At 49.6% G+C, this 14,380-nt stretch overlaps 2 protein-coding genes across 3 annotated transcripts in view; both read right to left on the bottom strand.

The window, feature by feature from the left end:
- Positions 1-3,401: 3,401 nt before the first annotated feature.
- Positions 3,402-4,722, bottom strand: Utf1 (undifferentiated embryonic cell transcription factor 1). 2 transcript variants are annotated; one of them, XM_021220131.1, is made up of 2 exons: positions 4,088-4,722; positions 3,402-3,992 (listed from the first exon to the last, which is right to left on the bottom strand). In XM_021220131.1, the coding sequence occupies exons 1-2, from the start codon at positions 4,641-4,643 to the stop codon at positions 3,529-3,531; spliced, it is 1,020 nt and encodes a 339-aa protein (XP_021075790.1). In that variant the 5' UTR covers positions 4,644-4,722; the 3' UTR covers positions 3,402-3,528. The 2 variants fall into 2 exon arrangements, with proteins under 2 accessions (XP_021075790.1, XP_021075798.1); XM_021220139.1 differs by having other exon boundaries at positions 3,529-3,984; positions 4,098-4,643.
- A 2,217-nt stretch (positions 4,723-6,939) lies between these two features.
- Kndc1 (kinase non-catalytic C-lobe domain containing 1) overlaps positions 6,940-14,380 on the bottom strand; it is a 47,017-nt gene continuing 39,576 nt past the window's right edge. Inside the window, exons 27-30 of the mRNA XM_021192644.1 lie at positions 11,557-11,679; positions 11,412-11,471; positions 10,336-10,493; positions 6,940-8,757 (exon numbers count right to left, since the gene is read on the bottom strand). Coding sequence (XP_021048303.1) covers positions 8,526-8,757; positions 10,336-10,493; positions 11,412-11,471; positions 11,557-11,679 — 573 coding nt within the window. The 3' untranslated portion in view covers positions 6,940-8,525. The remainder of the gene's footprint in view (positions 8,758-10,335; positions 10,494-11,411; positions 11,472-11,556; positions 11,680-14,380) is intronic.

The following is a 14,380-nucleotide window of genomic DNA, read 5'->3' as shown; positions in this document are numbered from 1 at the left end:
AAAAAAAAAAAACAAAAACAAAAAACAGAAGCCAGAGCAGACTCCTCGGTGGGCAGGGCACAGAGAAGCAAAAGCATGGGACCAGAGAGGAATGTGGAGCTTCAGCCTATCAGATGCCTCATCAAGTCTGATTTAAAGGCATAGACAATCATGTAGGTAATGAAACATCAGTGAGAAATGCTAAACCAGGGGTGAGTCGCAGAGGAACCAATCAGTAAAACTGTTAGATTGGCACGGGCATCATTAAAAGACATGAGAATAGACACAAGTGTCCAAAGCTCAGCTCCAACAGGAAGGGAATAACTGGTGTCATTTAACAGACAATCCCCAAGAGTAACTTAACTGCTCATATGTGAGTCACAGGCCGGAATTAGCTGAAGAATTGTGATGTCCAAGGCCTGGGAAAAGTCATGGACTGTCATGGCTATTCTGTTACATACAGATGAAGCTAGATCAACCAGGCATGGTGATGGTGCTCAGAAATGTGAGACAGACATACAGTGAGCATGGAGGCCCAAAGACCAGCCAGTGGCTGACTAGAAAGCTTTAGGATGTTGGAGTGAACTGCGGAGAAGAGGGAATCTCCACCCCCTCTAAGTCACACAAAGAGGGTTTTCCAAAACCATGGGATGTGTTCTCTATTGATACATTAGACCAAAAATTCAACATCTTGGTTAAGTAGGAAAGCCAATAGTCCTAGGGCTGTGAAGGGATTTGCGGATCCACAAGATAAATCACTACCGGGTCACTGTATGCCTGACATAATTGAGAGAATCACGTGTAGACCAAGCATTAATTCAGACCGATAAGAACCAGGAGACAGGAAATTATGAACTTAAAGTTGTGGAGAATCCATTTCTGTACTTGATGGTGTTAGGGCTTCAGCTGAGGGCTCTGTGCAAGCAAAGGCTACGCATACCATTTACACTCGCTAAAATTTTAGGGAGAATAGAGATGAAGACACAGTTGCACTGTAGATCCTTGCCCACCATGAACAGGGTCTTGCCTATTATTTCCATCACAGCAAAACAAAACAAAAAAACCAACCAACCAAAAACCCAACCTGCCGGGCGTGGTGGCACATGCCTTTAATCCCAGCACTCGGGAGGCAGAGGCAGGCTAATTTCTGAGTTCGAGGCCAGCCTGGTCTACAGAGTGAGTTCCAGGACAGCCAGGGCTATACGGAGAAACCCTGTCTCGAAACTCCCCCCCCCCCAAAAAAAAAAAAAAAAAAAAACCAACCCAACCAAAAAACTTAGTAAAAGCCACAGAGCCATCTACTCCTGGGACAAAGAGCCTCAAACTGGTGAGGTTCTTCAACTATAAAACAAATAAGCATTCCTTTATCAACACCATACTGAACCATTAGGAGAATTGACTTTACTGAGGCCCAGATCCCATGAGGCATAAATCTGAGGAAGCATCAGGATGCTGGACCCTCAGAGCATAGAGTTTAGATGGGATGAGAGGTCCAGACCGCATGAGCAATGAAGAGGAAAGCCTGGTCCTCAGAGTGGAGGGCTCACAAACAAAGCCTTTGCCTCAGAGATAGTCCAATAGATAGTAGAGGGGAACATCCAAAGGCTTACCCCTGGTTCTTAAACGAGCCTGCTCCCAACTCAGGGTCAGTACTCAACAACTCAGGAGAGACTAGTCACTTGGTTCAGAAACTGGAAGACTGCCCCCACACTCTATACTGACAGGCCACATAGCTCAGAACTCTAAGTAGGAAGCATAGTTCACTGGGATGAGGGAGAAAACACCCCACTTATAAGGGCATTTCCCTAAGTCCATTAGCTGTAAAACAAGGAGTGAACCCCACACCCACTGGGATGATGACAAGTAAGTTTAAAGACTTAAGAAGTAATTGGGTTATATCAGGCATCGTGGCCCATGTCTTTAGTTCCTCCTCGGGAGGCAGACAGATCTGAGCTGGCTCATACCTTTAATACCAACACTCAAGAGGCGGGCCATGTCTACATAGTGAACCGAAGGTCAGACAGAACTACACAGTGAATTTCTGTTTCAAAACAAAAATTCAGAAAGCAAGGCAGGTCAGATAAAGTATCAGCGCTAGTACACACACACACACACACACACACACACACACATGCGCGCGCCAAAGCTTTTCATATGCTTAAGGTGATTAAAAATAGACAAAATTCCCTCCCCCCATCCCCGAGTTTGAAGACTGAGGCCGGTTTGAGACACCTTGGACTCTCCAGTAGCTCAGCCCATACTCTCAGGTGAAGTCTACTCCAAGCCCTGGGACCATCTTCTCCAGGACTAAGATTCCCATCTTAGTGTGGGTACATTTGCTGAGAAATACAATTTTTTTTTCTTTTAGACGAGATTTTTCTCTCTCAACCCTAGCTGTTTTGTAACTTGCTCTGTAGACAGGTCTTAGACTCAAGAGATCCCACTGCCTCTTGGGTGCTGGAATTAAAGGCCTGTACCACCATCATTGTCTAGGGGATATAGAACTTTTGAGGCCCCTGTGGCTCCCAGGTGTTTGCTGGGGAGGCATTTGCAGAGTGAGCTCATCCCTAAGGTTTTAGGAACTTATTTATTCTCACTGTACAGTGGGATCCTCTCCAAGTTTGTCTCTCACAGAAGGGATCCCAGGACCTGGCTGGAGATCCACTCAAGTCAGTACATGAAGGGCTATTCCAAGTCTTCAGAAGGGGGTGGAATTGTGACCTTGGGACCACCTGGATAAACTCCTCAGGACTTCCCTTAACCAAGACTTTGTCTTTGGGTTAGCAGTACAGGCCGGATGGGCCCAGAATGTGTAAATCGCAGCCTCAGGGTGAGCCGTCATTGTTATGCTAGTGAGGTGCCCGCAGCCGCTTCCTTTCCTCTACCTGCACCCAAGCCCTCCCCCACTCCGACTCTCTAGTCCCTGAGGACCTTGGAATTTCAGCTTTGAAAGTTCTAGCAGGGCAGCTGGTCTTTGCTATGTCCGTTGGAGTTGTTGATACCCAGACCCCAGCTTCTGTCTATAAACCTGACACCTCCGGGGAAGTCTTCCAAGAAACAGTTCTCCTGACTATTCCGGTTTACACTGACCAGAGTGTTCAAACTGAGTTTTACCCAGGATAGGCAAGAACTTTAGGGATGTTTTACTCAATAGCATAATTCCTTGAGAGAGGCCCTTCTACTTCTTAGCCTATCCGCCATCCACGTACCTTATTTAGCCAACCCCTGGGCTTCACTCACTGCTGACCAGTGGAGGGGTTCCACACATCAGGTGTCCCAAACATCAGGTAACAACTGTGTACCACTCGGCCAAATCTTCACCGAAAAGATGCACAACTGTGGGGCGAGGGGCTGTGCCTTTTAGCCTCTACCCTCAGGGGTCCATTCTTACCGAGACCTGGAGTTCGAATTCATTCACAGGCTTAAGTAGAAAACACAATCTTTATTTTGGTAAGAAACTAGGATTGGGGTGGGGATGGGGACAGTAACTGGGGTCGGGGAGAGACTGGGGGTCGTTTCTGGAATGGAGGACTGACAACAAACAAAGCTTTATTGGCGCAAGTCCCCAAGGATGCCCCGCTCGGAGGCTGCACTGCCCAGAATGAACCCCACCGCCAGAGAAACGGTTTGGTCGAAGGAACCTCGTAGATGCTCCACGTGCTGGTTCAGGGTCGACAGCTGGTCGCGCAGAGGGCCCAGGACTGTTGAGATGTCGCCCAAGTACGTCAAGGTCTGCAGCAATGCGGTATTCAACGACTGGGGAGCAACATGCGGGGAAGAAGCANGGCCCTGGGAAAGGCCGGGAGGCTCATTCGGGGTCTCCATGTCGTGGTCGGGGGTTGGCGTAGGGGAGGATTCGAAGGTATGGCCTGGCTCAGGAGGCAGAGTGTCGGTGCTCGTAAGAGGAGGAGAGCTGGTAATGCGGTGGGCACCTGCAGACTTCGTAGTGGAAGAACTGAATCTGAGTGTAGGGGCAGGCTCGGTATTCTCCGCAGCCAGCGGCAGCTCGGCCCCTACGAGAGAAACGAGGAACGTACGGAATCCCATCTCAGGGCTCCGCCCCTTCCCAGGAAACCCAGACCCTTCTTGCCCACGTGGCTGCTCCTACCTTGCTCCACCGGTGCAGGTGCGGGTGCTAACGCGGAGAGGGACGAGCGGCCGCGGCGCTGGGGACGTCCAGGGCCAGTAGTGCGGCGGCGGACCCTCGGAGGCCCATCGTCACCCAATAGCCCCATGAGTTGGCGGATCTGGTTATCGAAGGGTCCGGACGGCTGGCCCTGGGAGTCTCGGAGTTTGTCCTTGAGGAACTTGTAGCGACGGCGGCACTGAGCGGGCGTGCGGCGAACTTGCTGACGGGCCAGTGCGGCGGACACGCGGCGGTAAGTGGGCAGAGTCTGCCGGCGGTCCAGCAGTAGTGAGCGCCACATGGGCGGCTGCAGCAGCGTGCCCAGAAGTAGCTCCGTCTCTCGGGCACTCCAAGGCGTGCGCTGCGCCGAGTCCGGGGACACTGGAGCCTTGGGCGAGCCAGGTTCCGCCATCCCGCCCGAAGTAGCGAAGGCATCAGACGTAGTCACCAGGACATCTCCGGCCGGCCGCAGCTCAGCGTCGGGGCTAGCTGGCGACGGCGGAGAAAAAGCGGGCAACCTCCGAGGACGAAGCAGCATCCCTGAGCCAGGTAGAGATGCGTGCACTCCAAGGCGTGGCCTCACCAGAGAGGAGGGCTCCTCCAGAGCCGCCCACACACGCTCTAAGGACCCCGCACCGCCCTCTGCGTCTGAACCTGGTCTTTGCGACCCTCCCATCGTCTAGCCGCCCCGCCCTCTCGCCTGCCTAGTTCCTCTTTGCCTGTGCCTTGCTTATTCTAGCCCATCCCTTTTCTAGTCCTTTCCTTAGGAACCTAGGCCCTGAGAACGGAGTTTTTTGCTCTGGTACACAAAACAGAACGTGTAAAAAATTTTTACTTAAAAAAAACATTTGGGGCTTGAGAGATGGCTCAGTGGTTAAAAGCACTGACTGCTCTTCCAGAGGTCCTGAATTCAATTCCCAGCTACCACATGGAGTCTCACAACCATCAGTAATAGTATCTGATGCCCTCTTCTGGTGTGTCAAAAGACAGTGATGTACTCACATTAAATAAATAAACAAACAAATCTTTTCTAAAGATTTATTTATTATTATACCTAAGTACACTGTAGCTGACTTCAGACACACCAGAAGAGGGCGTCAAATCTCATTATGGGTGGTTATGAGCCACCATGTGGTTGCTGGGATTTGAACTCAGGACCTGCGAAAGAGCAGTCAGTGCTCTTAACTGCTGAGACATCTCTCCAGCCCCAAATAAATTTTTTTTTTTTAAAAGCATTTAATCATGGTACAATATAATAAGATCGAGTGAAGAGGACAGATGGGAGTCAGCTCGGTTTTTTGTTTTTGTTTTTATATTTGTGCTTCGCCCATTAATTACTACTCATAAACAGCCTGTGAAAAGCTCCAGAAACACAAAACTCTGGCACCTTTAATGGCTAGTGCACCAGAATGTGTTGCTTATATATATATGGGCCATCCTCTCCACTCTCATCTGGCTGTGGGCTTTGGAAGATGAATGCATGGTGTTATCTAATTGACTAATCTGGCTAAGGAGGCCATTTGGGTGCTAGGGCTGCTGAGTTGGAATCTTAGTTCACACACACTACAAAAAGGAATCTTTCTAGAGAAGTAAAATGTATCTATTAACAAAAGGTGACAAAATATTACCTCTTCCCTCAAGATTAAGACTAAGAAAAAGATACTCAAAGTTAGTCTTAGTGTAGAATTCTTGGCCAATGTAGTGAAGACAAGAAAAAGAAACACCATAAGAAGATGGCAAGTAAGCCCCTAGTAGTCCTAGTTTTACAAAGATCAGTGAGGTCAAAGGGAGTACCAGTCTGCCATCTTGCCTCTGGGATTGTAGTGGTCTCCTGCTGTGGGACCGAAGACAACAATGCTGCACAAAGATTAGGGGCTGTTTCATTAGTGATTTGTCACTAGGGGCTTGAACAAAGCCCAAGGACCACTGGCTGTGTTCCTTATGACTGGGGCAGGCCAGGGTCACCTCTACTTGCGATTCCAAGCCTAGCTTCTTGGGGACAGTATTCTGAGTTACAGCCTGTTGTTTTCAAGGTCCCCCTCCCCCCCGTGGGATGGGATCTGGTGGCTCTGGGGACAGGCTGCTGGCAATGGTGGGACCTCTTTGTCCATTCAACACACCATGTGGCCATCTTGAGCTTCCTTTCAGTCTAGTGGTCTTAGGGTAGTTAGACTCCGTCTGTGCTGGAGGCTTCCCTCAGGTACAGTGCTCAGGGCTAAGATTCAGGCTTAGCACAAGGCTGGGACATGAGAGGTAAGGTTCACTGAGTCTTGTGGGCCACTGGTTCTCCGCACCCCCTTTTAATTCTTTATCATCACCAGGCAGGTAATTTTATTGTCACTATCTTTCCTATGTCCGGAATGAGTACACAGAGATGCAATCCACTCCCCGCCCCCTTCATATCTCTGAGACACTGGAGGCTCAGGAGAGGTCCCAATGGGTGGCCAAGGGTACCGGCCAGCTCTGTCTTGTCTGCAGGCCAATCAGTAGAAACTGGTTGGGGTGGGCAGATTTCAGCAGGGCAACCCTCCCCTCCCCTCTCTAAAGTAGGTGCTATAGGGAAATGAGCTGCAGTGATCAGCGTATTGGCTTTGGAGAGGACAGATGCATTGGAGGTGAATGTGCCAGACCTGGTCCCTGTGGTAAGGACGGTATGAACATCATGCAGAATGGGGTATGACCTGGAAGTTTGGCTTTCAGTCCTAGGCTGAGCTTATTTCCCGTTGAAGCACCCTGGAGTCCCTAGGTGAGGTTCCCTTGCCCAGCCCAGAAAGACTTTAGCCTCAGTGTGGGTTTTGCTTTTGAAATCTACAAGATGGACCGTATGACAGCAGCTTGGTAGAAATTACTTTATTTAGAAATCTGTACCTTGCGACATCAGGGCGCCATGCAAACAGTGCTGAAGCCAGAAGCCTGTTCACTTTCCCCACGCAATAAGTCAGCACCATTGGAATGCTGGTTTGCGCTGGACACCTCCCGCACTAGATACAAAATCTGAAAATGTAGGCGTTGATCAACAGAACATAATCCTTATAGAAAAGTCCCAAAACAGTTAAGTTGCATATGCATGGCCAGGACTCTCAGTCCCACTTACATCCAGTGTAAGCAGGGTCTGGTGTCTCCAGCAAATTCATGTGAGGAATCACCTCTCAGCATTAAAAATCCAGCATTTGGTCACAAGTCACAGCTTCCTAGAAATACCACTAGCTGCTTCACTACAAAAATCCCTACTTCTAAAATACAGAACAGTCTTGGTCGTGGGGCAGGCCGGGCTTGGGTTGCCTAAGATCTCCGAACAGTTTTTCCCACCTGCTGTTGTCCATCTTATTCCCAGCCCTCCTGGCCAGACGACTCCTTCCCAGTGAGTCAAAGCCCAGCGCCAGCTGTTGAGGATCCAGAAATCGAGATGTCTGATACCACTAAGGCAGCAGTTTGACTCACGTCTTTGTCCGTCTAACAAAGCGCTAGTGGTGTGCAGAGCCAAGGGAACACAGTGGATGGGTTGCGCATGCGCAGCTGCTGAAGGCTGGTAGGCCGCTGCTTCTGGGGCCCACAGGACAGTAAAGAGGGGCTTTGCTCCCAGAGGTCCCAGGAAGGCGAACCTGCATTGGTGCTGCTGTTAGTGCGCAGTGTTCTTCCCCCTTTTCTAGGGGGCAGAGCCTCTGCCCAGCATCCCTGTCAACTGCAGCTGTTCTAAGCTGGGGGGGGGGGGGGGAGAGGGGGGTGGTGGTGGAGAGTAACAACAAGCCATGGGGAGGGGCAACAGCTAAGACAGAAGGCCCAGCTAGGACGGAGGCTGCTTCTCCCCATTCTCTGGGGACTTAGAAGACCAGAGGACTTGGCAGGATAGGCTGAGGGTGGGGTGGATTTATAAACGTGGCCAAGACAGGCTGCTAGAAATCTTGGGCTCCAGTGGAAGGTTCCAGACCCTTGGAGCTGCTGAGTGCAAAAGACAGTTTTGGTCCTTCTTGGTGAGTGGAAACAAAAACACTGGTCAGCAAGCAGCTAAGTTTGGGCTCTTTTGGAGTCAGATGTGGGTATGTGTTGGGTTTTGGAGAGGTCAATGATAAATAAATGGGAGCCCAGGTATAAGAAGGTCTGAAGCTCTGGGGAGAGCTGAATCTATTCCCTTTTCATTTTATAAATTGGATTTTTAAATTCTAGCAGAAACAGGCCCATTGAATGCTGTGCCCACGCTGCCTTGGGGATAGGGCTAGGTTACAGTTGGCTTAGCCTTCCCAAGGGCCTCAGGCTAGTCCCCTGCCATTTGCACTTTTTCCAGGGAAGAAAAAAACTGCCTTCCCTAAGGGCACTCAGTGTGCCTGAGGTTCCCCGCCAGCAGCCCACGGGGGCTCCTGCCACCCGACCCATCTTCCTTAGTCTGGTCCCGGTTCGAATCCACACCCAGGTGGAACCCTGGCTACTGGAATGTGGCCTTCATTCTCCTCAGCTTGTCTTGGATCTTCCGGGAGTGTTTCTCTCCTGGAATCTGGTGGAAGTTGGCCCTGTTATCCGCTGCTAAGATGGAAACATCAGCCCCGCTAAAGCGGGTGATTCTTTGCTTGAGGTGGGCCTGTAGCTTGGGGTCAGGGCTGAATGTGTAGGGGTTCTCCTGGAACGCGTGCACCTGGCTTGCCACCTTGGCGATGTTTCTTTTGTGGGGGAAAGAAAAGGTTCAGTTAGTTAGTTTACAAGGCTCTTTGGCCAGCTTATCCTAATGCCTTCTCTGGAATGGCTCAAACCATTTCAAATCTTTCCTAAAGGGCAGCATGGAAGGATGGGGTTTTCTGTGCTCATTCATAAGAACATGCTTTATACCTGGAGCCCCACCCCTTCATAAATATTCATTGAAAACCCAAGTCAGGTGGCTTCAGTTGCCGTCTTCAACACAGAAAAACAAACAACCTCCCAAACCTATGCTGATTGCTTTAGTTTTGCTTGGGGGCTTCGGGCTCAGTGTACTGGGAACTCTCAGTTAATACACAGGTGGACACACCTCTGGTGGTTACTGGGCACTGAGAAACTCAGAAACCCTTACTCCTGTTTGGGGGACAACTGATCTGCAGACAGGGCTGCCCACCTGAGCTGAAGAATAGTACGTTCATTGCTTTTGTTCTTTCAAAGACAGTCATGTCTGTGCATACACAAAGCTATGAAGAACAGACGAGAGTTCTTCACCCTGTTTTGTAGCATTACCTCCAGTGTTTTATGGCCAACACAGCTTTCTCTTCTATCGCAATAAGCATGTGCTTTTAGTGAATTTTCTTCCTTTCTTCCATTCTTCCTTTCTTTCTTTTTGATTTTTTGAGACAGGGTTTCTCTGTAACAAGCCCTGGCTGTCTTGGACTGGATTTGTAGACCAGGGTGGCCTCAAACTCACAGAGATCTACCTGCCTCTACCTCCTGTGTACTGGGACTAAAGGCATGAGTCACCACACCTGGCTAATTTAAAAACAAACAAACAAACAAAAAACCTAGGTGGCTATCTAAAGAGGGGATCTCAGGGCTGGCCAGACAGCTCAGCTGGCAAAGTGCTTGCCGCACAAGGATGAGAGAGCCTGAATTGATCCCTAGCACCCATGTAATTTAAAAATGCCACATGCGATGGCAAGCACTGGTAATCTCTTGTACTGGGGAGCTGGAGCTACTCAGAATGCTGGGTCTCGCTGGCCAACCAGCCTAAGCCACAGTGAGCCTCAGGTCCCACTGAGAAATTCTGTGTCAAAAGTAAGGTGAATGGCTCCTAAGGAATCATACTTAAAGTTGACCTTGGGCCCCATATGCACGTGTGTACACACACACACACACACACACACACATACACACATACTCAGAGGGGGGCTGGAATCTTGCACTGGGCTGGTTGTGGCCATTATAGCCATTATTTACAAGATGCTCCTAGGACTCATCTACCCAACAAGGACAATGAGGGGTGTGGGGTGTGTGAAGACATGGAACAAAGCTACAGGCTGGGGCCATGTGGATGGCTCTGGGCAGAGGAAGCCATAAGTAAGTAATAAGTAAGGAGCCGAGACCAGAGGTGACATACCATTGGATGTGCTCACCTTTGGGAGTAATTGGTCTGGGAGCAGCTTCCTCATCTTTGCTGATTTTATCGGTGGGATGCTTTGGTCATAATGAAAAAAACCCTACTCCATAATAAAGCCCTTACTCCTCAGCTTAATTGACTTGTGGACTCTGCTAGGTAGGACGGCGTGGAGTCCCCTTACCTCAGCTTGCTCCACCTATGGGCTCCATTAGTCATGGTGAAACCTCCTGTCTCTAGCTGCTGGATGTGCATGGCCAGCAGGTGGGCGGAGGGTAAGGTAGGCTGGGCCCGGAAGCGCCGACCTTCCATCAGACACAGGCTGTCGCTCTTCAGGAATACCTGGAGGATCAGCCAGGGAAGTGAAGGGGGTGGGGGAAGGGACAGGAAGAGCGATGGGGGAGGGACAGGTGGTAATTATCTCAGAGGGTCAGCCTACCTGTCTCTGTTAATACCTGTCCTTCTAGGGCATGAGAGTTGCCTAATACCTCACTGAACACCCAGTCCAAAATGAGCCTGAGGTTCCTGGGTTGCAGGTCAAAAGGCCAGACATCGTAAGCTTGCTGCCACAGCACACCGATAACCAGAGAGCTACTCGAACAGGCAGTTCCTTATTTCTGATTCCAGAAGAGTCAGGTGACCACCCACCCTTCCCAAATGGAGCCTGCATGAGCTTCTGCAGGCCCTGAGCACACGTATACAGTGATTAGACATGGTTCTCTCCTGATCCTTGAGAGTTGAGCCTGGGCTTTGAGTTCAGGGACAGCAAAGGCTGTGGCTACTCTGGGGTTGTGTGCCTCAGGCTAATGTCTGTGAGACTCCTGCTGCCTCACCAGGAAATGCACAAGCATTTATTCTGTGTTTCCGGTCAGTCAACTCATGATGTCACCTCTGAGCCACTGGAACAGGTCTCTCACTTGTTCCGGTCCAGGATCTGACTGTATACCCGTGTCCCTTCTCAAGGACACCTTGGGAAGTCAAACCAGTAAACAAGTCAAACGAGTCAGGCTGGATATACCAGGAACCCGCTATCTACCATGCTCTGCAGCCCTGAGCCAGAGTCTCACTAGGAAGCTGTGGCTGGCCTAGAACTCTATGTAGACAGAGACTGGCCTTGAGTTCATCTGTTTGCCTCTGCTTCCTGAGTGCCACCATGCCCAGCCTGTGTGTTTAGGATTCTCTGATCTGAGCCTGTTATGAGTTCCCCAAGTGTGTGAAGCAAGTTACTCAGGGTGAGCTCTGCAAAGAATTTGTACGAACCTCCACAGCTTTCAGCTCTTCCATGACCTCAGCAATCTTCGCAGGCAGGATTCTCCAAGCCTGAGAAGGAAGCACTGGTGAGATAGATACTTGTGGCCCTGTGCACTTGCCCATACCCTTAGCCCCTGAATCCCACATGACGCACAGGGGACTGCCTCACAGCCAGGTGCTCCAGCCCGCCCAGGATTTGCATGGCCGTTGCAAAGTTCCTCTGTTCGTAGCAAGATTTTGCTATCAGCAGGAATTTGGACAGCAAGTTCACCTGTAGCTGAAATGAGAAAATGATGCTCAAGCGTCTTTAAAGACAAACAGGGAGGGTGCAGCTCAGTGGTAGAGCTCAGCCACTACAAGACTGCAGTAAGCTTGGGCTCCGGTACCAACATAACAAAAGTAGACAAAACCAAACAAGACAACTGAGACCTGTTGGAATAGCTGATTCCTCAGGGCCCTGAGCCCTATGACTGACTTATTTGTTCAAAAGGAAAGTGGCAGGTAGATGCAGAGCTCCAGAGTGTTCCCTGTGAGTAGCTTGGGGTGTCTGTCATATGTGATAGCTTGAGATAGCCCCCATGATCTCCCAGGACAACATCTGAATGGGTCAGACTTTCTCCCAGTGCTTTTGGTTGACTCCACTGTACTGTCTGGGCCAAACTCCATGTTTCAACAATGTTCTGGGGCTATCAGTTTACAGGTGTAAGACTCAGTCTTTGGAGGGTTTCGGCACCACAGTAAGTAAAATGCAAAACATCAATACAATAATGTATTTTAAAATGTAACAAGCTCACTGGTTGAAAGGATATGTGCAGCCTTATGGATCTTAGGATCGTGTCTCCCAGTGATTTCCTGATTCATTGCTGAACACTGCTCCTTCTAAACAACATGGGGACAGCAGTGGCAGAAGCTCTGTCACTGGGATGCTCTGTGTTCTTCTCATCTTTCTAAAATGGATGCTCACAGCCCAGGGTATAAGTCCTCATGCCCCACCCTGCAGACCCGGAAGGACTGCTGTGCACCTGGACGTATCACTCTGGCTTTGACCCTTGGGTTGGTGCCTTCTGTTGTGTGCTACCACCGCCCAGCTCTTTTTTCTTTTTTCTTTTCTTTTTGAGACAGGGTCTCTCTAGGTAGCTCTAGCTGTAATAGAACATGTTATATAAATCAGGCTGGCCTCGAACTCATAGAGATCCTCTTACCTGTGTTTTCTAATGCTAGGATAAGAGGCATACACCACCATACCCAACCCCCGACACATTTTAATAACACACATGATACTCAGAGCAAAGTGAGCAGCCCCGGGTCTTCTGCTGCCTGCCCTGGCGGAAGTGTGGATGGTGAATTTGTATGGATAGTGTGGGTTTCATGCTGAGGGAAGCCTTGATCATGGGGTTTGAATTATCTGTAAGGGAGTTGTGGTCCTGGTGGTGATGGGTGCCCACCCGGTTTGAGATCTCCACTTTTCCTGCTGAAGAGGAAAAACACTGCATTGCACAGACAGAGCCTTTGTATCTCGATACTCAGTCAACACTTCTGTTGGTCTGTGTGGGAAGGAGCCCACGTGATTCCCCCCTTGTATTAACCCAAGGGAATAAATTAGAGACCTGGGTGAGGGTGCAGACCTTCAGGATTGGGAGGACTCTGTCTTGAGAAGCTGTGGACATTGGCTCTTCCTGGGTGGGAACCTAGAAGGAGGCACTGACCCGAGGCAGGCTATGGTCACTGTACTGGCTAGATTTATGTCAACTTGACACAAACTGTAGTCATCTGACAGGAGGAAACCTCCACTGAGAAAATGGTTCTACAAGATTGGGCTGTGGGCAGACCTGTACAGCATTTTCTTAATTCATGATTGATGGGGAAGAGCCCAGTCCATTTTGGGTGGTGCCACCTGTGAACTGGTGATCCTGGGCTCTATAAGAAAGAAGGCCGAGCAAGCCATGATGAGCAAGCTAGTAAGCAGCACCCCCTCCATGGCCTCTGCATCAGCTTCTGCCTGCAGGTTCCTGCCCTGTTTGAGCTCCTGTCCTGACTCCTACAATTATGAACAGAGATAAGAAAGTATGAGCTAAATAAATCCCTTTCTCCCCAACTCGCTCTTTGGTCATGATGTTTTGTCCCACTAATAGAAGCACTAAGACAGTCCCTTTCAGGCTGCCAGGACTTGCCTGTGAGCAGTCTGGGTTATACCCAGTCTACCTCATGGCCCATAGGACTTAAGAGGGGGACTGGGATTAGGCCAGCAAAAGCTGGTCCTTGACCTTGACCAGGTACTGAGCAAAGTATTAGAATCCCACAAGCCCTCTGAGAGTCTGCAGTGTGGGATCTGCCAGGGAGGAGCCAGGAAGATCACTGCCTTAGTGGAGGCAGGACAGCTCAGGGGGACAAATCATCCTGTGAATAAACCCAGGGAAAGATGGGACAAGATACCGTGATGATAGATGTGTACTGTAGCTGGACTGAGGGTGAGGGAGTATGTGTGAGAGAAACCGAGCAGGAGAATGGACACACGTGAGGATTTTGCGCATGGGGAACTGTGTGAGAAGTAGTTTGTGTTTGGGAGTCTGTGGGTATAAAGGAATAGGATGAAGGACTGCTTGTATGTAAGGGACTGTGATGGACTGTGTGTGCGGAAGAGTGTGAACAACTGTGCACTAGGGAGTTAGTGGGAGGACTTTCTGTGTGAGAGCCTTGTGGTGTGTGTGAAGGGGTTTGTATGAGGATTACGTGTGTGTGTGTGTGTGTGTGTGTGTGTGTTTGTGTGAGAGAGACAGAGACAGAGACAGAGACAGAGACAGAGAAGGAGAGCGAGAGGGAGAGGGAGAGCAACTTTATTCAATGGTTAATCCTATTGTATTGTTGCTATGTTTCCATTTCTTTCGTTTTTCTTTCTTTCTTTCTTTCTTTCTTTCTTTCTTTCTTTCTTTCTTTCTTTCTTTCTTTCTTTCTTTCTTTCTTTCTTTCTTTCTTTTTTT

This window comes from Mus pahari, chromosome 1 (genome assembly GCF_900095145.1).
Source record: "Mus pahari chromosome 1, PAHARI_EIJ_v1.1, whole genome shotgun sequence".
Classification (NCBI taxonomy): Eukaryota; Metazoa; Chordata; class Mammalia; order Rodentia; family Muridae; genus Mus; species Mus pahari.
This window is presented reverse-complemented; position numbering and strand designations above follow the sequence as displayed.